Consider the following 26,224-nt stretch of genomic DNA (forward strand, 5'->3'; position numbering starts at 1 on the left):
GTCGCTTCCTCGACTCCGTGACGGCTCCACTGCACCTTCACCAAAGGAATCAACTTGGTTCTGAGTTGTTTCTCCTTCCGATCAAGGATCTGAATCGGTCGCTCAAAGTAGCTTAGAGTCTCGTCAAGCTCGGTTTTGTCAGGATGAAGAATATGAGAAGGATCTGGATGATACTTCCACAACATAGAGACGTGAAAAACGTTGTGAATACCAGATAAAGACGAAGGAAGTGCAAGTCTGTAGGCAAGATCGTCTAGCTTCTTGTTGTGAAAAATACTCGCAAGCGTACGAGTGTCAAGTTTTAATATAGTGATTGAATCAAGTATCGTTCCCACAGAGAGTAAAATAAAAATATTCAGTGCTTGTAATTAAAATAGTCTAAACTTTATCTAGAAATTCAAAATTTGAGAATTTTGCAGAATAATAAAATAATCAATGAGTTTTTAGCAAGCACGCACACAAATTCAATTATTAATTCAATGAGAGAAAACAGTCTAGAGGTTATGATTTCACCTGGTTTCAACAACATCTACTCTTAATTAACTCATTTTCATGAATTGCATTCAATTAATAGCCAAGAACACTTAAGTGTATTATTCCCATCTCCCGAGCAACGAATAATTTGTATCTACTACAGTTCAATTTCAATATCCCTATTAAGAATCTAATTGTAGTGATATATGTAAATCAATGTTCTACATAAGACTCCATTAACGCTATATATTCTCCCGAGTTATATAAACAATTAACGGTGTATTTTCTATTGGTCCTATCCAAAATTCCCTCTCCCGAGCATCAATTTCGAATAAATATAACAGTCCAATTATTGATCAATTAATTGAAAAGACTATCAAAACTAGAAAAATAATTAATTTAGGGAAATTCAATCCAATAAAATTAAGAATTCGTAAAAGTGTCTCAACCAGACTGCATCAACCTCTAGACTATGAAAAGTTTAGTTCATAATCAAATTCTGAATAAAACAAATCATGTTCAGAAATCTAGACATCAATTCAACAATTAAGAAAGATAAAAATAGAATAACAAATCCGTAGTCGCTCTTTCGTGTCCGGTTGATCGATCTTCGTGTTCTTCCTTTGATGTAGTGCAGATTTCTCCTCCAATATTTTCTCTCAAATCTCAAGTTTAAGCTCTAAGAATTCTTTGATGTATTGTGGCGGTTCCCCCTTCCTATTGTGTCTTTGAAATCTCTTTTATATGTCCTCGAAGCCCGCCGAATAAAGCCCAAAAAAGTCTCAAAGTCTCCTTCCCGAAAAATTACAAAATCTGACTTTCAGACGACGCAGGCGCGCAGTAGAGTGGTGAGGGAGCGCCTGAGCCTCGAATTTGGCTTCCCTTTTTCACGTTCAGGAGGCGAGGGCATGCCCTACTCTCGCATGTGCTATTCTACAGCGCGCGACAATTTTCAAAAAATCATATCTCCAAAACTAACCGTCGGATTGAGATGAAATTTTGACAGAAACTTAAAAACATTCTAAACTGTATTATGAACGGTGAAGATTGGATTTTAATGTGTCAATAATTCCCAGTAATTTTCTGAAGTTGCTGCTCCATAATTCATCCTTCCGTTTATTCTTGCTACTTTTCTCTCAATCCTTGCAACTCATAAAAACAACAACTAACGCGCATAAAATCCACTCGATACATTAAAAAATCCAAGTCAAATCATATATAAATTAAGTGCATAAATTGCACTTATCAAATTTCCCCAAACTTAGACTTTGTTCGTCCCGAGCAAAACAATAATGAGCAATATAGTCGGCCTCCGAATTTTTACATTCCAAGATTAAATACACATGTAAGCAAATTTTCTCAAGAGTTTTCGTGTGTGTGTGATTTGCCAATCTCAACTACCCACCCAACTTTCGATAAAATCATGCAATCCGTAAGCTTCACAGATTCATTAATCCCGCCCTCAAGTTTCAAGACACTCTCCACCAAGTTCAACTTCTAATTGCACAGATCAACAGGAATTTTTCGGTTAACATTAGGCTCAAGTATAATCAGCAGGAGATAAGCATCCATATGTATATCAATATAAACAAGGACTCAGGATTCAAAGCAAAGGGAATTGAATATTTTCAATTTGTGCAGGATGATGAGTAGCTAAAATTTTTTATTTGCATTGCCAGATATTAGTCTTGGCTTTATTATACTCCATACATCTCCATCTCTTTACCTTGTATTTGGACTAGAATTTCAATCCATTTTTTTTCCTTTCAAGGCCTCCCCTCACCTTACTTTCTCCGCCATTACTTTTCTTTGAACTTTTTAGCTACTCAATTTATTTAGGATTTTTCATGATTTATATGACTAATAAATGAATAATGGCTAAAAAGGCTCAACGAATTCAAAAATGCCTAAATCACTTCTATGCTCTTAAAAATCTACCTCAGTTTCAAGTAAAATTCACAAGAGTTAAGAATCAAATCCTCTAATCCACATCACAAATCAACATAATTTCTCTAATTGCTAGGAGAATCGAAAATCATGGCATTCGTGCATAATTGTGAGAACTCAAGATTAAATAGCGCTAACATGAACTTTTTAGCACAAAAAATTATTTTCATCATAGGCCAACACAATTACATATTATGTCTTCAACTCAACCTAACTCATGAAAATTTTCAAATTTCACACATCCCCCCAAACTTAAATTGTGCATTGTCCTCAATGTACAGTAGTAAATCAAAATAAGGACACATACCTTGGGCACCGAGCGTCAGTACTCGGCACCATCTTAATCACTCAAAACTCTTCATCAGGGTTGGCTCCTAAACTTTTTTACCTACACAATTCAAAATCATTATTGATGTCTAGTTTTCTCATGATAAAAAAAACAAAAACAACTAAAATTAACAAATAAAAATAACGCAAATAAATAAAAAAAAGCTTGGGTTGCCTCCCAAGAAGCGCTTAGTTTATAGTCCATAGCCCGACTATACTCTGGTTCTAGCCCGGTTCAGTCTTGTTGGAGGATTTTCCCTTTTCCTTTACCCTCCAAAAATACTCAACGATCCTCTTAAACTTTGATTTGTTTTTCTTCTTCTTCTTTGGAACCTTCGGATCATTCTCTCTTTGCAATTCTGCTTTTCTCTCGACTTCATAGCAGCTCTCCATTTTCTTTGATTGTTCAATCAGGAACACCTTCTCCGTGGATGGATTTTCAGCCTCCTTGAACACATTAAAAGTAACTTTCTCACCGTCTACACCCATCGTCAACACACCTTTTCTAACCTCTATCTTGGCGTCAGCAGTAGCCAAGAATGGTCGCCCCAATATAAATGGCAAATTTTTATCCTTCTCCATATCTAACACTACAAAATCCGCAGGAAAAATAAATCTATCTATTTTTACCAGAACATCCTCAATGATTCCAAGCGGATATGTGATAGATCTATCAGCTAACTGCAACATGATTGTTGTGGGCTTCACCTCGCCAAGTCCTAAGCTCCTGAAAATAGATAAAGGCATTAAGTTAATGCTAGCTCCTAAATCACAAAGTGCTTTATCAAAATTAGAAGAACCAATAATGCAAGGAATCGTAAAACTTCCTGGATCCTTTAATTTTTGTGGTAGCTTCTTTTGCAGGATAGCACTGCACTCCTCAGTCAAATTCACCGTATCAAACTCTTCCAACTTCCGCTTCTTTGACATCACTTCCTTCAAGAATTTAGCATAATTCGGCATTTGCTCCAAAGAATCAGCAAAGGGAATGTTGATATGAAGTTTCTTAAAAATCTCCAAGAATTTGGAGAACTGCTCATCAAGAGTCTTCTTCTTGAATCTCTGCGGGTATGGGATTTGAGGCTTATACATCGGTTTCTCTTCAAGTTCAGGCTTCTTCTCTTCGACCGCTTCCTCAATTTTCTTCTCTTCAACAGCAAGTTCTTGGACTCCAACTTCCTTTCCACTCCTCAACTCTATGGCCTTACACTGTTCTATGTGATTCATCTCAATATTGCTTGGGAATTGACCGCGATTATAATCTTTCAGTGCGTTTGCCAACTGCCCAATGCTAGTCTCCATAAACTTCATCATGGCACCCATATTTACCACATGTGTCTCCAAGCTGTCAAGGCGAGACTCAGTTCTCGCCATCCTCTTACTTGATTCCTGCACAAAGGTACTAACCACATCCTCCAAAGACAACTTACCATCACCCTTATTAGTATTGTTAGCATATGAAAAATTTTCATTATCCCGCAAACTAGGGTGATAAGTATTGGGAACAAGATTACCTCTATTGCCTCCATATCCTCGGTAGCCATTAGGATTGATATAATTAACTTCCTATAGGGAATGTGATCCTTCAACTCTAGTTGAATCTGCAACATTCACCTTATTTAAAGCAGCTACCTGTGTAGTCAGCGCAGATAATTGGGCAGTGATAGATGTGAGAGGATCTACTGCATACACTCCAACAGGCTTCTTGACTCCCATACGCTCAGATGGCCATTGTAAACTATTAATTGTCATTTGTTCCAGCATATCATAGGCCTGAGCGGGATCCTTTGCAAATATAGTACCTCCAGCCGCAGAATCCACATTCATCCTTGTAGGCGCATTCAGTCCCTTGTAGAACCACTCGATTTGCTCCCAATCTGCAAAATTGTGGTTAGGACAACGTCTTAATAATTCTTTATACCTTTCCCACGCCTCGTAGAGCTTTTCAGAATCCATCTGCCTGAATGTGCTGATCTCAATCTTCAGTTGGGTGGATTTGGCAGGTGTAAAATATTTTGCAAGAAATTTTTCTGACATCCCCTCCCAAGTAGTGATGCTTCTTAGCGGCAGTGATTGCAACCAACTCCTCGCCTAATCCCTGAGAGAAAAAGGAAACAAGCGTAAACGAATAATATCCTCAGGAACACCATTATATTTTACCGTATCGGTAATCTCTAAGAAGGTCCGTAGGTACAGGTGAGGATCAGCTGTAGCGCTTCCATTGAATTGGCTTGATTGCATCATGTTGATTAACGTCGGCTTTAGTTCAAAATTGTTGGCGTTAATGGTCCCTCGAACAATTCCAGAATAGTGAGCCTGGATTACTAGCCTGAAGTGATCTCTGATTGGCACCAGGGGAGCTTGTTGCGCTTCTTCTTCAGTCATGTTTCTTAATTCTTCTCTTCTCGCTCTTCTCAAAGCATGTGCAGTGCGCTCGATCTCCGGATCAAAAAGTAAAGAATTCGCACTTTGAGATCGTCGCATAAACTGCAATTTAAAAATAAGAAGAAATCAATTAGTAACTTAAAATAAAATAAAAAAAACTCTAAATTAAAATCTAGACTAATTGGTAACAAGACTTAAAAAAAATCAAAATTTACTCCCCGGCAACGGCGCCAAAAACTTGTTGTGAAAAATACTCGCAAGCGTACGAGTGTCAAGTTTTAATATAGTGATTGAATCAAGTATCGTTCCCACAGAGAGTAAAATAAAAATATTCAGTGCTTGTAATTAAAATAGTCTAAACTTTATCTAGAAATTCAAAATTTGAGAATTTTGCAGAATAATAAAATAATCAATGAGTTTTTAGCAAGCACGCACACAAATTCAAAGATTAATTCAATGAGAGAAAACAGTCTAGAGGTTATGATTTCACCTGGTTTCAACAACATCTATCCTTAATTAACTCATTTTCATGAATTGCATTCAATTAATAGCCAAGAACACTTAAGTGTATTATTCCCCTCTCCCGAGAAACGAATAGTTTGTATCTACTACAGTTCAATTCCAATATCCCTATTAAGAATATAATTGTAGTGATATATGTAAATCAATGTTCTACATAAGACTCCATTAACGCTATATACTCTCCCAAGTTATATAAACAATTAACGGTGTATTTTCTATTGGTCCTATCCAAAATTCCCTCTCCCGAGCATCAATTTCGAATAAATATAACAGTCCAATTATTGATCAATTAATTGAAAATACTATCAAAACTAGAAAAACAATTAATTTAGGAAAATTCAATCCAATAAAATTAAGAATTCGTAAAAGTGTCTCAAACAGGCTGCATCAACCTCTAGACTATGAAAAGTTTAGTTCATAATCAAATTCTGAATAAAATAAATCATGTTCAGAAATCTAGACATCAATTCAACAATTAAGAAAGATAAAAATAGAAGAACAAATCCGTAGTCGCTCTTCCGTGTCCAATTGATCTATCTTCGTGTTCTTCCTTTGATGTAGTGCAGATGTCCTCGAAGCCCGCCGAATAAAGCCCGAAAAAGTCTCAAAGTCTCCTTCCCGAAAAATTACAAAATCTGACTTTCGGATGGCGTGGGCGCGCAGTAGAGTGGCGAGGGCGTGCCTGAGCCTCGAATTTAGCTTCCCTTTTTCATGTCCAGGAGGCGCGTGTGCGCCCTACTCTTGCATGTGTTGTTCTACAGCGCGCGACAATTTTCAAAAAATCATATCTCCCAAACTAACCGTCGGATTGAGCTGAAACTCTGAAATCAACTTCAAAACATCTTAAGCTGTATTATGAACGGTGGAGATCGGATTTTAACGTGTCATTAATTCCCAGTAATTTTTTGAAGTTGTTGCTCCATAATTCATCTTTCCGTTTATTCTTGCTACTTTTCTCTCAATCCTTGCAACTCATAAAAACAACAACTAACGCGCATAAAATCCACTCGATACATTAAAAAATCCAAGTCAAATCTTATATAAATTAAGTGCATAAATTGCACTTATCACTTCTCGAGAATCTCGTACGGTCCGATGAATCTCGGAGATAACTTCCCTCTCTTTCCAAATCGAACAGTGCCTCTGAAAGGAGAAATCTTAAGGAAAACTTGGTCTTCCTGCTCGAAACTCAGAGGTCTATGTCTGACATTTGCATGCTTTGCCTGTCTATCCTGAGCTGACTTCATTCTCATCTGAATGATCTTAACTTGCTTTGCCATGTCTCTAAGCATATCCGATCCCAAATCAGGTGACTCAGACACATCATCCCAAACAAAGGAGATCAGGACTTCTTACCGTACAAAGCCTCAAAAGGCGCCATACCGATACTTGCTTGGTAACTGGTGTTGTATGAAAACTCGACAAGAGACAAAGAATCCTGTCAACTAGTGCCAAAGTCTATCACTACTGCTCGAAGCAAATCCTCTAACGTCTGGATAGACCGCTCTGACTGTCTGTCAGTCTGAGGATGATAAGCTATACTCAGATGCAATCGAGTACCAAGTGCCTCTTGAAGACTGTGCCAAAAGTGCGAAGTGAATCTAGGGTCTCGGTCTGAAACGATCAACTTTGGCACACCATGCAATCTCACAACATTGCTAACATATAACTCAGCCATCTGATCGTGACGATACGTCATCCTGTATGGATTAAAGCAAGCAGACTTTGTCAATGTGTCGATCACTACCCAAATAGCATCGCATCCTCGAACAGATCGCGGTAGATTCGTGATCCCATTTCCATTCAAGGACAGATAGATTGTGCAACAGACCACCCGGTTGCTTCCTTTCTGCTTTAACTTGCTGATAGTTCAAACATCGAGATACAAACCTCGCAACATCGATATTCATTCTCTTCCACCAAAACTGATTCTTCAGATTGTTATACATCTTACGGCCTCCAGGATGAATACTGAACCGACTGCAATGAGCCTTTCGGAGAATACGCTGCCTCAACTCCAAAATATCAGGCACAACAATACGGTTATTCACAAACAAAACATCATTTCTAACTTGAAATTCAGACTGATGCCCAGATCTGACTTTCTCTACTGAAATCTGAGTGCTCGAATCAGACTTCTGTGCTTCTTTGATCAAAATAAATAACTCTGGCTCGGCTTGAATAGCAAATACTCTGACAATCTTCCTATCTGTTTAAAACTCTAACCCAAAAGTGCAACAATCATCGATCAAATGAGAAACACCGATAGTAGAAAGAGATAAAGAACAAAGCTTTTGGCTCAAGGCATCTGCAGCTGCATTCGACTTTCCCGAGTAATACTTGATTTCACAGTCGAAATCCTTCAACAGATCTAGCCATATTCTCTGTCTCATATTCAGCTCTGCCTGTGAAAACAAGTGCTTAAGGCTCTTATGGTCAGAAAATATCTCGAAAGACTCACCATAAAGATAGTGACGCCAAATCTTCAAAACAAATACGATCGCAGTGAGTTCAAGATCATGAACCAGATAACGAGTCTCATGCGGCTTCAGCTGGCTCGATGAATACGCTATCACATGCTTATGCTGCATAAGAACACATACCAAGCCTCGATTAGAAGCATCGCAATACACGGTAAAACCTCCAGTACCTGATGGAATAGAAAGAATTGGAGCACTGGTTAGTTTCCTCTTCAGATCAACAAAACTAGCCTCACAATCTGCAGTTCAGATAAAAGGCGCATTCTTTTGAGTCAGGTGGGTAATCGGCTTGGCAATAGATGAGAATCCCTCGATGAATCGGCGATAATAACCAGCTAAATCCATAAAGCTTTGGATCTCAGGCACTGATGTTGGTCTAGGCCAATTCATAACTGCTTCAATCTTGTTGGGATCGACAGAAATCCCATCTCCGAAAATAATATGACCAAGAAAGACAACTCGATCCAACCAGAACTCACACTTAGATAGCTTGGCAAAAAACTGTTCAACCCGCAAAATCTGCAAGACGATCCTCAAATTCTCTGCATGGTCAGTACGGTTCTTTGAATAGATAAGAATATCATCGATGAAGATAATAACAAACTCATTAAAATAGTGCTGAAATATACGGTTCATCAAACCCATAAAAACCGCTGGAGCGTTAATCAAACCGAACGGCATGACTATAAACTCGAAATAACCATACCTCTTCTGAATGCGGTCTTAGGAACATCTTCCTCACGCACTCTCAGCTAATGATAACCCGACCTCAGATCAATCTTCAAATAGACAGAAGAACACTGCAGTTGATCAGAAAAGGTCATCTATTCGGGTTAAAGGATACCTGTTCTTAACCGTCGCTTGATTCAGTTGACGGTAATCAATACAGAGCCGCATAGAACCATCCTTCTTTCGAACAAAGATAATAGGAGCACCCCAAGGCGATACACTAGGTTTGATGTATCCCTTGGCAATCAAATCATCAAGTTGTTCTTTCAATTCTCTCAATTCGATTGGTGCCATACGATAAGAAGCTTTGGAAATAGGTTGAGTACCTGACACTAAATCAATGCTGAATTCGATCTCTCGGATAGGCGGAAATCTAGGAATCTCCTCTGGAAAGATGTCCGCAAAATCTCTAACCACTGGTATATCAACAAATTCTGGGCTAGATTTCAATACGTCAACTGCATAAACCAAAAATCCCTTTGCACCTCTCTGTAACAAACGAGTTATCAATAACACAGAAATTAAAGGAATTCTAGATCGAGAACCCTTACCGAAGAATTTCCACTCGTCTGCCATTTCAGGTCTGAATCTGACAACCTTCTGAAAACAATTGACGGTTTCCCTGTACTTGGTTAAAGCATCTATACCAAAAATACAGTCAAAATCTGACAGCCCAAGTACAATACAGTCGAATTCTAACAAATTCTCCTCAAAACGATGTTCACATTTCCTGACTAATCTGACAAAAACAATTCCTCCACCCAAAGGTGAAGTAACAACTACTACAGTAGGCAACAACTCAGTAGGCAAAGCATGCATCAATACAAATTTTTCAGAGATAAAGGAATGAGAAGCGCCTGTATCTATCAATACATGAGCATAATAACTGAAAATTGAACAGTTACCTGCTATAACATCGTCAGGTGTTACCTGAGTCTGATCCTCTGTCAAAGCAAAGACTCGTGCCTGCTGTCTCGGAGGCTGGTTCACATTCAGGTTACCTCCCTGTATGTTCTGTTGCTGAGGCTGGAAGGAGTGAACCACAAAATTCTACCTCTCAAGATGAGCTGTAGGTCTAAATGAACTCCCACTCTGAGCTCGATCTTTACCTCGCTGAGGGCACACCTTAGCAAAGTGTCCTGACTGCTGACAGATATTGCAGTTCCCAAAGACTCCTACACACTGATCCGGGGAGTGTCTACCCCCACATTTGTTGCAGAACAAAGATGAAGATCCAGAACTCTGTCCTGAACCAAATTTCTTGGAGCCACTGGAGCTAGAAGAATTGTTCCCATGCTTCTTGAATTGTTTCCCTTTGGCTCTAAAATGATCCTTTCTGTTACCCCCACTGCTTCCTCCTTCATACCTCTGTGGTTGGTTCTGATACTGTGATGGCTGATTTTGATACTGAGACGGTTGGTTCTGAGACTGTCTCTGTTGCTGAGGTACCATCTGATTTCCTCTCTGTCTCCACAAATTGGCTTCAGCTCCCTTTGAATGATTCATGGCATCCGCAAAGTTATCGGGCCTAGCAGTGTTTACCAACGTGAAGATGTCAGGGTTCAAGCCGTTGATGAACTGATTGGCTTTTGCTTCTTCATTGTCGGCAATGTGCGGTGAAAATCTCAACAAACTATCAAACTTGGCTACATACTCCTCGATGTTCAAGTTTCCTTGCCTCAGATTAGCAAACTCGGCTCCCTTATCTTTTCGGTACGAAATTGGGAAAAACCGCTTATAAAACTCATATTTGAAAAGATTCCAAGTAATAACTATACCTCGATTCTCCATGGCTCTCTTCGTCATGATCCACCAGTTCTTAGCAACACCACGAAGCTGATGAATGACTAACCTAGTTCGGCGGTCATCTGAATAATCAAGGGAATCAAACAACTGATCAATGTCATCCAACCAGCTCTCGCAGTCAACAGGATTCTCTGTACCCAGCAACAAAGGAAGGTTAAACGACTGAAACCTCTTCAGCAAGGTTTCCATAGGCGTCGCTGTGACATCCATCTGATCAATTTCTGTACTAGCTTGCTCATTCGGAGGAGTAACTGGCGGTGGGTTTCTGTTAATAACTCGACGAAGACCCATCTGATAATCAAAGGTTAGAACACGAGATATCTCAATCGCTACAAAATCGGTGCCCTTTCAACCTTTCATAATTTCGGATACCAGTCGATAACAAAAACAATTATATCTCAAGTAGATCATGATTTATAAATTTAAATCACATAATCATGTAATTCAAATAATTCTCAAATAATAAAGCATGCTCACATGGAATTAAATAATCAAATAAATAACTCAGACACATGCGAGGAGCCAATACATGCGGACTCGAACTATCCCTCTCACTCTAGTTCAACTAAGAACTTATCGCTCTGATACCACTTAATGTGAGATCTCGATTCTAAACATCTAATCTCGGATTAAACAACAATTAAGCATACAAGATCCAAGATTAAAAGCAATAAAAAAAATTTTAAAAGGGGTGCCGCGCTCGGGCGGTAGAAAACTACCGCTCGGGCACGGCCAAAACAGCAGCCCTGCTATTTTGCTCAAAAGGGAGTGCGCTCGGTCTGCTAAAAACTGCAGACCGGGCACCTCCTGCTCCAGAACAAAAAAACAAAAATTACTAGCCAAATAAAACCAAAATCCATTCCAAACATAACAAGATTCATAATACATGCAACGACAACATTCAATCCACAATATTCGAATAATAGGAACTAAAAACATCAACAAGTTCGAGTTCTAAACATGCTTCAAAATATAGCTAGATAGACATGCTGATACGACTTCTAAACCGAATCTCACTTCTATCTCTCACTCTTGATGCTAACCAGGTCTTCACTGACTCGATCCTGCCCCACCTGTTTCCAAGTACACATACAAAACAAAGCAACAGCCGGATAACTCCGGTGAGAATGATATTCCCAGTAAAAGCAACATAACAAGTAATACAAGTAATATATCAACAACATTCTTTCAAGACAACAACATATTCAATGTCAGAACGAATGAAATGCATGTCTTTAAAATCGGGATATCAACTCTGATAAACAAGGGATTGCTGCTATGCTTTTGGGATCCCGAGGCTGAGACCACGTAACAACTCACCGACTCTCCCAATCGAGGTGGTGCCACGTATCTCATACCCCTAGACTTTGGTGCAACTATAAGGATTATGTTGGCGCTAGGTGAAATTCTACAACCCAGGTCACTCGCAGTATAGCCCCCAAAACGTCTAAACAAAAAGGGCCGTTCTGCCCACTGAAAACAAAGGTTTGGCTCAATATGAATGCATAAGAAAAACATAAAGCATTTAAGCCATATAATAAAAGCTCAAACAACAAAATACAAGTCCCACATTCTAGAACAAGTATCGATGCAAGTATGTGATTTAAGGGAAACTCAAGAACCAATTGTCTCGAGTGTGTTATCCCGCTAAAACGATGACTACTTGTACCTTTCGATACGAATAGCTCCAACTCTAGATAAGCTACAATAAAAGGTTATATCAGAAACTGTACAACCTAACAACAACAACTGCTCAAGGTAATCTCTTTACCGTTCTTCGTCCAACTCTTCGACAATCGACTGCTGCTATCTCTGGGCTCGACAAACTCCAATCAAATCTTTACATAGGAAAAATATGATCAACAACGATGAACAAATCCAATTGCCAAAGTTCTACGATTCAAACGATTCAAAATCTCAAAACTCAAATCAGCGGCATAATGGTTATAAGCTGATCAAATCGGAAACGCAGACAACAGTACAACATTTCAAACAACTCAAATCAATGCTAACACAACAATAAAAAATCAAATCCAACACATCTCAAAATCCACTTTTTTGAAAATGCTTCCAAAAATCATAACAAATCCGAACGACATTCTATTTAAAAACCGACTGAGAATAAACGATAAGAACTCGTTCAAGAACAACATAACCAAAACTCAATCGATTCTAAAAACATCCAAAAATAGAAGTCTAGCTGATCGAAGAAAAACTTACGATAGAACGAAGCTCTCGCTGCTGTGATCGCTAATCTGCCTTCAGAAATAAATTCTAACGGACGGATCGAGCTCGGACTGAAATCTAAAAGCTTGAAAGGACTTGGAGGCGTTAACAATGGAGGGATACGTCTTGAAGGAAGAATATGGATGAATGAATACTAGTCAACCAAGTCAAGATAATATAACAAATCCACATTTTGTGTTTTAGTCCCTGAAAAATCCAAAAATTGCAAAATAGACCCTGATCAAAAACATGTGGGCTCTTGAACTCTGTAATCTCTGATTATCTAAAATAAACTCAATTAAGATAATTTTGGGGCATTACACAAATGATAACCTCTTTTGTTTAGCAAGAGGGCAGATACAAAAAGGATCTTCAGTGATGGGCTTGGAGTGATCAAAGGCTAACTGATGCTTCAAGGATTCAAGGACTTTGAATAAGGGATGTCCAAAACGTTGATGCCAGAGTTGAACAGAGACAGTGTTGTCAAGTAAATGATGAGCAGGAGCATAATGAGCAAGGTCCAAAATGTACAGGTCCCCAAGACGGTCACCCTTGTCAATCATCTGCCTGGTGGAAGTCTCCTGCATAAAGAATGAATCATGATGAAATTGTACAAATAATCCTGAATCAGTGGTTAGAGAGCTTACAGACAGGAGATTGAACTTAAACTAAGGTACATATAATACACTTCGAAGTAGTAACTTGGGATTTAATATGATATCCCCAACATATTCCACTGGAATCACATGGCCATTAGGTAAGGTAATTGTAGCATTCTGCAGCTTGGTCATGGAGATAAAAGCTTCAGGAGAATAACAAATATGTCAAGATGCCCCGGAATCCATAATCCAAACATATGAAGAGGAAATATCACGACACAGGGGTACAGATAAACAAGTATCTGTGGTGGAAGACGAAGAGGGTCCCTCCGCATTGTGAGTAGATACAGGACCAGAGGCCAAGTGATATTGGAACATTGCCATGAGTTGTTGGTGTTGATCAGGACTAAGAGTTTGAAATAAGTTCCTCACTGGTGGAGATTGAGCAACATCAACTTGAGTGGAAACATGATGAGCTGTGGTTGATAAGTGTGTTTTATGCACTTAATTTATTTATGAGTTTTATTGAATTTTGTTGTGTTTCAAGCGGAATTATGTGGTTTTGTTATTGTTTGTGTGTATGTAGGAATTATTGAAGAATTAAAGAAAAATGCTCAGGAAAAAAGAAAATGCAGATATCGAAAATCTGGAGTATGCGCTTCTGCGGAGAATCATTGCGCTTCTGCGGACAATTTCCAGAAACTTGAGAAAAAATGACAAATATTATGCGTGAGTTTTGCGCTTCTGCGGGAATGAAGAGAAGATAGGAGGCGCGGTTGCGGAAGATATGCGCTTCTGCGCAATATAAACAGAAACAGGTAAAATTTTGGACAAGCTTCTTCGCATGAATTGAGCAATTGCGTAAGAAGTGAGCTTTTATGCATGATTTAAGCAAGTGCGTGAGATTTGAGCAATTGCGCATGAGTTGAGAAATTGCATGAAAGTTGAGCATCTGCGTGAATTGCACAAATTTGGAAAAAAATGGTATTTTGGAAATTTATGAGACGTGATATTCCTGGGCTTTATTTTGGTCTTCTTATCAACATATAAAAGGAGGTAGAAGATCAGAGAAAAAGAGGAGAGCTGTCACACACATACGTACATATCAGAGAAGAGATTTGAGAGCTGATCGTGGAAGATTTCTGAAGAATTCTGGGCGTACTCGAAGAATGAAGATGGAGATCGATAGACCGGACATGGCATCGCATCGACGGATTTGTTTTCTTTATCTTTTATTTATTAAATTTTGATTTGATGTTGAATTTTCTAAACATGAATTATTGTTTTTAGAATTTTATTATGAACTAATTTTTAGAGTCTAGAGGTCGGATGGAACCTGGTGTAGACACTTTCATGAATTTTTAATTTTATTGAATTGAGCTTATTCTAGATTAATTGTTTTTTCTAGAATTGATTGTCTTTTCAGTTACCTGATCAATAATTGAATTGTAATATTTATTTGAAATTTGGCACTCGGAAGAGGAGATTTTAAATAGGACCATTAGAAAATACGCTGTTAATTATTTATATAACTCGGGAGAGTGTATAATTTTAACAGAGCTTTTAAAAAAACATTGTTTTACATAGATCACTGCAAGTAGATTCTTAATAGTGATATTGGAATTGAATTGTAGTTGATAAACAATATTTGTTGCTCGGTAGAGGGAAATAATAAACTTAAGTGTTCTTGGCTATAAATTGACTGAAACTCATGAAGATTAATTAATTAGGATTGATTGTTGTTGAAATCAGGTGAAATCTATACATCTAGACCAGTTTTCCTCTGATTGATTTTTATTTGAAAGTTGTGTGCGTGCTATCAAAAACTCATTGATTATTTTATTTTTCTGCAAAATTCTTGATCATTGATTTTCTAGATAAAAGTAGGACTATTTTAATTACAAGAACTGAATACTTTCACTGTACTCTCTGTGGGAACGATACTTGATTTATCACTATATTAAAACTTGACACTCGTACGTTTGCGAGCATTTTTCACAGTAAGTTTTTGGCGCCGTTGCCGGGGAGTAAATTTTGATTTTTGTTTAGTCTTGTTACCAATTAGTATAGATTTTAATTTAGATTTTTTTTATTTTATTTTAATTTACAAATTGATTTCTTCTTATTTTTAAATTGCAGTTTATGCGACGATCTCAAATTGAGAATTCTTTACTGTTTGATCCGGAGATCGAGAGAACTGCACGTGCTTTGAGAAGAGTTAGAAGATAAGAAATTGATAGAATGGCTAAAGAGAATGTGAATCAAGCTCCCCAGGTTCCTATCAGAGATCACTTCCGGCCGACGATCTAGGCTCACTATTCTGGAATCGCTCGAGGGACAATTAACGCCAACAATTTTGAACTGAAGCCGGCCTTGATCAACATGGTTCAACAGAACCAATTTAATGGGAGCATCACTGCTGATCCTCATTTGCACCTGCGGACTTTCTTAGAGATAACCGATACGGTAAAAATTAATGGTATGTCTGAGGATATTATACGTTTACGCTTGTTTCCTTTTTCTCTCAGGGATCAAGCAAGGAGTTGGTTGAAGTCACTGCCGCTAGGGAGCATTACCACATGGGAGGAGATGGCAGTGAAATTTCTTGCGAAATATTTTCCACCTGCTAAATCCACCCAATTGAAGATCAAAATCGGCACTTTCCAGCAGATGGATTCTGAGCAGCTCTACGAGGCATGGGAAGGTATAAAGATTTACTTAGACGTTGTCCTAACCACAATTTTGCAGATTGGGAACAGATCGAGTTGTTTTACAATGGACTGAATGCGCCTACGAGGATGTCTGTGGGATGTTGGAGGTACTATATTTGCAAAGGATCCCGCTCAGGCCTACAATATGCTGGAACAGATGACAATCAATAGTTTTCAATGGCCATCTGAGCGTATGGGAGTCAAGAAGCCAGTTGGAGTGTATGCAGTAGATCCTCTCACATATATCACTGCCCAATTATCTGCACTGACTACACAGGTGGCCGCGTTGAATAAAGTGAGTATTGCAGAACCAGCAGGCGTGCCAGGTGCTATGGAAGAGTATCACCATCCTGAATAAGTGCAGTACATAAATCAGAGAGGTTATGGAGCTTACAGAGGTAATCCTGTACCCAATACTTATCACCCTAGTATGTGAAATCATGAAAATTTTTCTTATGCTAACAATAAAAATGTGTTGAATCCTCCGGGGTTCATTACAAATAAGGGTGATGGTAAGTCATCTTTGAAGGATGCTGTTAGTACCTTCGTGCAGGAATCAAGTAAGAGGATGGCGAGGACTGAAATTCGTATGGACATCTTAGAGACGCATGTAGCTAAAATGGGCGTTGTGCTTCAATCCATGGAGACTAGCATTGGGCAGTTGGTGAACGCATTGAAAGACAACAACCGCGGTCAATTCCCAAAAAAAATTGAGGTGAATCCTATAGAACAGTGTAAGGTCATAGAGTTGAGGAGTGGGAAAGAAGTTGGAGCCCAGGAACATGCAGCTAATGTAGAGAAAGAAAAGGTGGTTGATGAGAAAAAATTTGAGGAGAAGGAGATTAAAACTGAGCAGAAACCAATGTACAAGCCTCCACTTCCATATCCCAGAGATTCAAAAAGAAGGTGTTGGATGAACAGTTTGCCAAGTTTCTTGAAATCTTCAAGAAACTTCACATCAATATTCCATTTGCCGATGCTTTGCTGCAAATGCCGAATTATGCCAAATTCTTGAAGGAAGTGATGTCAAGAAAGAGGAAATTGGAAGAGTTCGAGACAGTGAATCTGACTGAGGAGTGCAGTGATATCCTGCAAAAGAAGCTACCACAAAAATTAAAAGATCCAGGGAGTTTTACGATTCCTTGCATTATTGTTTCTTCTCATTTTAATAATCCACTTTGCGATTTAGGAGCCAGCATTAATTCGATGTCTTTGTCTGTTTTCAGAAACTTAGAACTTGGCGAGGTGAAGCCCACGACGATTGCATTACAACTAGCTGATAGATCTCTCACATATCCACGTGGAATCATCGAGGATGTTCTTGTAAAAATAGATAAGTTTATTTTTCCTGTGGATTTTGTGGTGTTGGATATGGAGGAAGATGGCAATATGCCATTGATATTGGGGAGATCGTTCTTGGCTACTGCTGAAGCCAAGATTGATGTTAAGAAAGGTGCGTTGACGATGGGTGTAGACGGTGAGAAAGTTACTTTTAATGTGTTCAAGGAGGCTGAAAAACCATCTACGGAGAAGGTGTTCCTGATTGAACAATCAAAGAAGATGGAATGTTGTTGCAAAGTTGTTAGTTCTGTAAAATTGTCAAGAGAGAATAATCCGAAGTTGGTGAAGATGAAGAAAAAGAAAAAGCAATCTATGTTTAAGAGGGTTGTTGAGTTTGTTTGGAGGGTGAAGGAGAATGAAAAAAACTCCAACAAATCGAGTGAACCGGGCTAAAAGCGGCATAGAGTCGGGCTATGGACTATAAACTAAGCGCTTCTTGGGAGGCAACCCAAGCTATTTTTGTTATTTGCTTTATTTTGATTTGTTTTTTTATTTTATTTTATTTTTGTGCATGAATAGACTAGACATCAATAATTATTTTGAGTTGTGTAGTTGAATATTGTGGATCTGAAAGAGTTTAAATGATACCCCTGATGAATAGCTTGAAGTGATTAAGATGGTGCCGAGTACTGATGCTCGGTGTCAAAGGTATATGTCTTTGTTTTGATTTACTACTGTACATTGAGGAAAATGCACAATTTAAGTTTGGGGGTGTGTTAAAATTTTGATGTGTACTTGTGTTGGCCTATGATGAATATAATTTTTTGTGCTAAAAAGTTCATGTTAGCGATATTTAATCTTCAATTCTCACTTACATGCACAAATATCATGATTTTCGCTACTCCTAGCAATTATAGAAATTATGTGGATTTGTGATGTGGATTAGAGGATTTGATTCTTAACTCTTGTGATTTTTACTTGAAACTGAGGTAGATTTTTAAGAGCACGGAAGTGATTTAGGCATTTTTGAATTCGTTGAGCCTTTTTATCCATTATTCATTTGCTAGTCATATAAATCATGAAAAATCCAAAACAAATTGAGTAGCTAAAAAGTTCAAAAAAAAGTAATGGCTGAGAAATTAAGGTGAGGGGAGGCCTTGGAAAGAAAAAAAAAAGGGATTGAAATTCTAGTCCAAATACAAGGCATAAAGATGGAGATGTATGGAGTAGAAGAAAGCCAAGACTAATGTCTGACAATGAAAATAAAAAATTTTAGCTACTCACCATCCTGCACAAATTGAAAATATTCAATTCCCTTTGCTTTGAATCATGAGTTCTTGTTTACATTGATATACATATGTATGTTTATCTCCTGTTGATTATACTTGAGCCAAATGTTAATCGAAAAAGTCATGTTGATCTATGCAATTATAAGTTGAACTTGGTGGAGAGTGTCTTGAAACTTGAGGGCGGGATTAATGCATCTGTGAAGCTTACGGATTGCATGATTTTATCGAAAGTTGGGTGGGTAGATGAGATTGGTGAAATCACACACACACGAGAACTCTTGAGAAAATTAGCCTACATGTGAATTGAGTTTTGGGAATATAAAATTCGGAGGCCGACGATAGATTGCTCATTATTGTTTTGCTCGGGACTAGCAAACACTTAAGTTTGGGGGAATTTGATAAGTGCGTTTTATGCACTTAATTTATTTATAAGTTTTATTGTATTTTGTTGTGTTTCGAGCGGAATTATGTGGTTTTGTTATTGTTTGTGTGTATGTAGGAATTATTGAAGAATTAAAGAAAAATGCTCAGGAAAAAAGAAAATGCAGATATCGAAAATCTGGAGTATGCGCTTCTGCGGACAAATTCCAGAAACTAGAGAAAAAATGACAAAGCTTCTGCGCGCGTTTTGCGCTTCTGCGGGAATGAAGAGAAGATAGGAGGTGCAGTTGCGGAAGATATGCGCTTCTGCACAATATAAACAGAAACAGGTAAAATTTTGGACAAGCTTCTGCGCATGAATTGAGAAATTGCGTAAGAAGTGAGCTGTTGTGCATGATTTAAGCAAGTGTGTGAGATTTGAGAAATTGCGCATGAGTTGAGCAATTGCATGAAAGTTGAGCATCTGCGTGAATTGCACAAATTTGGAAAAAATCGGATTTTGGAAATTTATGAGATGTGATATTCCTGGGCTTTATTGTGGGCTTTAAATCAATATATAAAAGGAGGTAGAAGGTCAGAGAAATAGAGGAGAGCCGCCACACACATACGTACATATCAGAGAAGATATTTGAGAGCTGGTCGTGGAAGATTTCTGAAGAATTCTGGGCGTACTCGAAGAACGAAAATGGATATCGATAGACCGGACACGGCATCGCATCGACGGATTTGTTTTCTTTATCTTTTATTTATTAAATTTTGATTTGATGTTGAATTTTCTCAACATGAATTATTGTTTTCAGAATTTTATTATGAACTAATTTTTAGAGTCTAGAGGTCGGATGGAACTTGGTGTAGACATTTTCATTAATTTTTAATTTTATTGAATTGAACTTCTTTTAGATTGATTGTTTTTTTTAGAATTGATTGTTTTTTCAATTACCTGATCAATAATTGAATTGTAATATTTATTTGAAATCTGGCACTCGGGAGAGGATATTTTGAATAGGACCATTAGAAAATACACTGTTAATTATTTATATAACTCGGGAGAGTGTATAATTTTAACAGAACTTTTAGAAAAAATATTGTTTTACATAGATCACTGCAAGTAGATTCTTAATAGGGATATTAAAATTGAATTGTAGTTGATAAACATTATTTGTTGCTCGGTAGAGGAAAATAATAAATTTAAGTTTTTTTGGCTATTAATTGATTGAAATTCATGAAAATTAATTAATTAGGATTGATTGTTGTTGAAACCAGGTGAAATCTATACCTCTATACCATTTTTCCTCTGGTTGATTAATTTTATTTGAAAGTTGTGTGCGTGCTATCAAAAACTCATTGATTATTTTATTTTTCTGCAAAATTCTTGATCATTGATTTTCTAGATAAAATTATGACTATTTTAATTACAAGAACTGAATATTTTTATTTTACTCTCTGTGGGAACGATACTTGATTTATCACTATATTAAAACTTTACACTCATACGCTTGCGAGCATTTTTCACAATAGTGGCCGATGATGTGCCAGAATAAATGGTATTGGACTCCATGCGGGGTCTGGGTTGGTGTTTATACCCGGGGGGATATCCATGAATTTGGTAGCATGTTTCCAATGTGTGTCCATGAACATCACAATGAGTACAATATGGTCTCTCATTGCGACGGGCTTTGAACTTGCCATGATAATCAATAGTAGAGGGTTGTGCCTTGACTTTTGACATCTTAGTAGCAAATGCTACTGTAGAATTGGCATCCATGTGAGAAGATGGATTGATACTGATCGAGCGTTGTCGTTCCTCTTGAATTATGAGAGAAAAAACTTTGTTAATGGATGGTTAAGGGTCCAACAGCAGCAACTGGCCCCGAACAGAGGCAAAGGATTCATTCAATCGAAGAAGGAACATCATGACATACTCATTTTGATGGAATTTTTCAATAGTCTTCACCCCATCACAAGTACACTTTCCACAAGTACACGAGGGCCGAAAATTATTCAACTCATCCCATAGAGACTTCAATCGTGAAATACACAGCGACTGAATCTTGGGATTGAATGTGACAAAGTAACGCTCGTCGGAGTTCAAATATGCGAGGGACATTACTCTGTTGAAATTGATCTCGGAGATCCATCCAAATCGTAGAAGCATAATCAGAAAATAAAATGCTCGCAGATATATCTTTCGATACCGAGTTAAGAATCCATGAGATGACAACATTATTGTTGCGAGTCCAGGCAGCCAGAAGATTGACCTCGGTATCATCAGGTTTTGCGATAGATCCATCGATGAATCCTAACTTGTTCTTGACAAAAAGAGCGATGAGCATCGCACGACTCCAGGAAACATAATTCTCACCTGTGAGTGGCTGAGATACGAGAGATAGCCCGGGATTGTTAGTGTGGTGAAGAAAATAAGGACTCATTGGATAATCAATGGCGGATCTGCCATTCGAAGTAGCTGGACACAGAGTATTTGCCGTCGCCATGTGAAAGAGGAGAGATAACCACTGTCTGTAAAATGATCAACAGGATAACGATCGAAAATTGTTCAAAGATTGAGCAATCGGAGATGGGCGGAGCTGCCACAGTGACGAAATACAACTGATACCATATTACGGTTAATAGAAAGAACTTGGATGGAGAGAAAATTATCTCATTACTCCTCAAGAATGTAACTACAATGTTTATATACAAGGATTTGATATAACCATCATTTAACCGCTAAACTAATTAACAGAATATAAGTACAACTATAAATATATCTAAAACAGGTTATTTAGCCAATCGATGTGGGACATAAACTAAGACACTAACAGTTTTGTTTTTCATTTTCAAACTAATTGTTCGATTAATGTTTTAACAGAAAAATTATATGTATATTTATATTTATGTGGTTGTCAAGAATAAAGTGTCTTACCTTGTTTCGTGGTTAGAAAAAAATATTGTATATCTAAAAAAAAGTATCATTCATATCTCATTCATTTATAGATAATAATCATAACTAAATTAAAGAATTTATTAAAAATAAAGGATATATACACGACAACAACATATAATATATATATACACATGTATATAAATATTTTTTTTTTGACATAAAAACCCGCAGCCGCTACCTTTCGGTGCGCTCTGGGTAAAACCCAAAATAACGCAATATGTATATAAATATTATTATAGCGTTATTTGGTGGTAATAATAATAATAATAATAATAATAAGCTAGCCGATAGGTTCGGTATTCCGAGCCCACCGCCCTACGCCACTGCCAGCCATATCAATCCATCTGAGCTGATAAGAATCCTCGTTGCATCAATTTCCCAACGATGGCGGTGGGCTGGATAATGTATTTCGTTGCTTTGAAACTTTTGCTTCTCATGGGGAGGCTAATGGGCGCCGAGTGCATTAGGGTTTCGTTGCCTCAGTCCTGTCCGTTGAATTCCCTTGAGGATTTCATGCTGGATTCTAACAATTATACCTTCTGCTACGAGGGATCGCGATTTTCTAACTCTACGAATGTAATTGAGGTACCGATTGCTCGATTTAATTTGGATTCTGTTTTCGGATTAGCTATGCTCGATATATTTTGTTGGACAGCAAATTTTCGATTTTGTTTCCTCCACTATGTGTGGTAATGGTTTGAACTAGTAAAAGCATGTTGAGAAATTAAAGTTTTAAGCTTTTAGCTCATGCTTTTAGTAGTTTGAGTTTTCCGTCAAATAATATGGCCAATTAAGCTCAAATAATATGTCAAGATAGTTGAATTTGTGTATAAGAACTTTAATGCTGTTTTTGGTTTCACACTGGTCAGTGAAGGCCTCTGATTCAGTCGTTTCTGAACTCGATGAATGATTTATGACATTTGATATTGCAAATTGGAGGTTTGATGGATAACCCAAATGCTCGAATTCGCAAATGTTTCGCGATTGTAAAAAGAACATGTTTTAAAGGCAGGAAATATCAATTGCTGGTTTGTTGGAGTTGGTAAAGGTTTTTACTGGAAGTTTGTTATCAAATATGTTGCAAGTTGTCTGCATTAGACGACTTCTACGCACCAACACTCTTAGGGCTATTTTATCTTCTAATTTTGTTCATTTGGGGATGAGGCTAACTCCATCCTTTTGGTTTCAAGTACTTCGAACTTCCTTAGCTTTCTACTATTAACCATCCCGAGAAGCTTATATTATCTCTTCATTTGATTAAGGAATTTATCAGTAGTGTCTACATTTCTTTTGCTAAAGATTATGCATGCGTGGGCATAGGTAGATTCTTCCTTTTTTCTTTTTTTCTTTTTTCTTTTTACATGGGGAGCATCACTCCTGTTCCATCTAATGACAAGATATACTTTTCGAGAAGGGTGACAAAGAAATGATCATTATTATTTTCACTCAAAATTATCACTTTTCAAGTTCTTTCTAGTTTCTAAGACAGTTTTTACAAGACCTGTATCATAACATGCTAGAGTATGTTATCTTTTGTGGTTGAAACTGTTATGAAATGCAAGGTGGGCTTCCTTAATGACATAATAGACTAGTTGCAAAGACTTGTGTGCTAAAAAATTCATCTTAATGAATGCGTCGATGGCACTCTTTACATAATAGCATGCCTCATGATCTAACTGTTTTTTTGTGAGTCTGGCATCTGAAAAATAATGGCCCCTTTCTTTTCACGCATAAAATGATCACAATAATCAATTGTAATTTGCGATGGTAGCACAAATGTTTTGTATCTGGTTTTTCAGTTTTATCCTGTCTTTGATTAGGTGTAAAAAAATTTATTAGTTCTGGCTGGTAATGCTATATAAATATAGGAGAAAAGCAAGAACAATGTGTCTAATTACCAAGCAGCTACAAATACTCTTGTAATTTACTTGGTTAATTGGGTTTATAATTTTTTCTTAGCATGAAGTTTATGGTTGCGAGGTGTTATAATTATTTGGCTGAGCTAATTTCGGATGAAACACCTTGTAATAAGAAATGCAGATACCCTAATTGTTCTGCGAAACAGCATGCATTTTTTTTGTCCGACAGTGAGCACTCTGACGAATAACCAAAACTATGTTGAAATCTGAAATCTTTGTATAAAAGAAGATTTGATAACCGGTAAGTTCCATTATGTTGTAAAATATTTCGCTGGAGCTGAGTTCTAGTTGATTATTATTAACTGAAAAATTGAAAGCTTACATTGGAATAATTAGGTGTGCTTGTCGTGGTCTCGACTCTGAACATGCTGTATATCTTCTTGTTTGTGAAGAGTTGTGAAAATGTAAATATTTTGGTGAAGGGGGATGATGCTGTACTGCAGAAGGCATTGCATAGGGCTCACAAAAATCAAGATTATACTGCTCTTCTTTTCTATGCATCTTGGTGTCCTTTCTCCGGAAATTTTAAGCCTAGCTTCTCAGTTTTGTCCTCCATTTTTCCTTCCATTCCTCATTTAGCAATCGAAGAAGCAGCTGTAAGGCCAAGGTAAGATGATTAGCTCATCTGTTCTTTACTTCTTATGTTATGTTACGTTTATATTATAGAAAGCATTGGCTTAAAAATAACAAGGCAAATGTATTTTCAGCATTTTAGCAAAGTATGGAGTCCATGGGTTCCCTGCTTTGTTGCTTGTAAACTCCACTGGGCACATACGGTATCATGGTTCTCGGACTCTGGAGTCTCTCATCTTTTTCTATGCGGACATTACAGGTATGATTAACGCAACGACATACTTGTAGATTGGCCAATTGTTACAGTAAAATTTTTAGTTGTTTCTGCTGTTATCATGTTAAGATCTTTGCAGGACTTGGATTGTTAATGAATAGGCAGGCTCTAGTTTGAATTGACGGAGTTAAAATATTTTGGATATCCTAGTTTTATATATATGTATATATATATGATTTTGATCTCCTGGACACCTATGTGAGACACCTTTGTGAGCACCGGCTGATGTGGCGTCTTGTACATTCAATAGGTGAATGTCACATCAGTCAGTGCTCACATAAGTGCCATGCCCAGGAATTCAAAACTAGAAGAAAATATGGAGGAAAAAGGAACAGAATACCTTCAGAGACTAGAAGAAACGTGAACAGCAAACTCAACTTTGTTATGTTCACATTGTGGTCGTAAATTGATCTATGTTCCCCTGCTTGTTAGTTTGTTGGTTTAATCAACAATAAATTCACATTGATTTTCATTTTCAGGCATAAAAATGGCATCGCATAATGGAGTTTCCTTGGATGGGATTCGGTTCTCTGGGTATCACGGGAAACAACACCTTATCCAGGAAATCTGCCCATTTCCCTGGGCGAAGTCTCCTGAAAATCTGCTCCATCAGGAAACATATTTGGCCCTGGCAACAATTTTTGTAATTTTAAGATTGCTCTATTTTGCTTCCCAAATGCTTAAAGAATGTCATTTGACCTGGAAGAAATACATTGCACATAATAGGTTGAAGAATTTGTGGGTAAATCCCATGGCTTATTTTGACGGAGTTATACAGCTATGCAAACATCTAAAGAAACCATGCAAGAATAGCAATTTGCAGGAAGGTGCTAAGAATGCGAAAGCATGGGCGTCTAAGTCCTTAGCTACTGTTTCATTTGGAGATGCTAACTCAAGCCATGATGTGCCGCTGTGTCTGTAAATTTGTTGTTTCCTGTTTCTACTTCCTTGTTTTGTAGACGTTACACAAACTATACGAAGGATTCATGTAGTATTGTCAACATCGGTTGGCAGTTATTCTTTTTCAATTTTTTAGTTAGGCAATTGGGTCTTATGTGGTGATCATGTAATTATTAGGTATTGAATGTGTTTAAGGCCAAAGATGAAATTATCATCCTTTCATTTTGTATATAGCTTATTCAATTCCTTATTGTGTGTGATCTTTTTCAAGGAAATTCTGTTGGTTTCCCAGCACATAATGTTAATCCAAATCCGAGGATTTGGACAATTACGATACGATATATCGTGTATCCTTGAAAGACATTTGTTAAAAGAGCTAATGTTCCTTCTTATCAAAAAAAAAAAAAAAGAACTAATGTTCCTGGCTTCCTGCTGTCTTTCGGTTTTAATGTGACGT

The 26,224-nt window shown here is 37.5% G+C and overlaps 2 protein-coding genes across 5 annotated transcripts; both read left to right on the plus strand.

Annotated features, from left to right (window-relative positions):
- Positions 1–16,589: 16,589 nt before the first annotated feature.
- On the plus strand, positions 16,590–17,940 carry LOC140879271 (uncharacterized). The gene is made up of 4 exons (XM_073282950.1): positions 16,590–16,604; positions 16,712–17,014; positions 17,098–17,287; positions 17,396–17,940. Exons 1-4 carry the CDS (start codon positions 16,590–16,592, stop codon positions 17,938–17,940), a joined length of 1,053 nt encoding a protein of 350 aa, XP_073139051.1.
- A 4,441-nt stretch (positions 17,941–22,381) lies between these two features.
- On the plus strand, positions 22,382–25,998 carry LOC140881649 (5'-adenylylsulfate reductase-like 4). 4 transcript variants are annotated; one of them, XM_073287124.1, is made up of 4 exons: positions 22,382–22,686; positions 24,413–24,627; positions 24,728–24,852; positions 25,347–25,998. In XM_073287124.1, exons 1-4 carry the CDS (start codon positions 22,486–22,488, stop codon positions 25,787–25,789), a joined length of 984 nt encoding a protein of 327 aa, XP_073143225.1. In that variant the 5' UTR covers positions 22,382–22,485; the 3' UTR covers positions 25,790–25,998. The 4 variants fall into 4 exon arrangements, with proteins under 4 accessions (XP_073143225.1, XP_073143226.1, XP_073143228.1 ...); XM_073287125.1 differs by having other exon boundaries at positions 24,443–24,627; XM_073287127.1 differs by having other exon boundaries at positions 22,575–22,686; positions 24,357–24,627.
- Positions 25,999–26,224: the final 226 nt, after the last annotated feature.

Source organism: Henckelia pumila, chromosome 2, assembly GCF_033568475.1.
Source record: "Henckelia pumila isolate YLH828 chromosome 2, ASM3356847v2, whole genome shotgun sequence".
NCBI lineage: Eukaryota > Viridiplantae > Streptophyta > Magnoliopsida > Lamiales > Gesneriaceae > Henckelia > Henckelia pumila.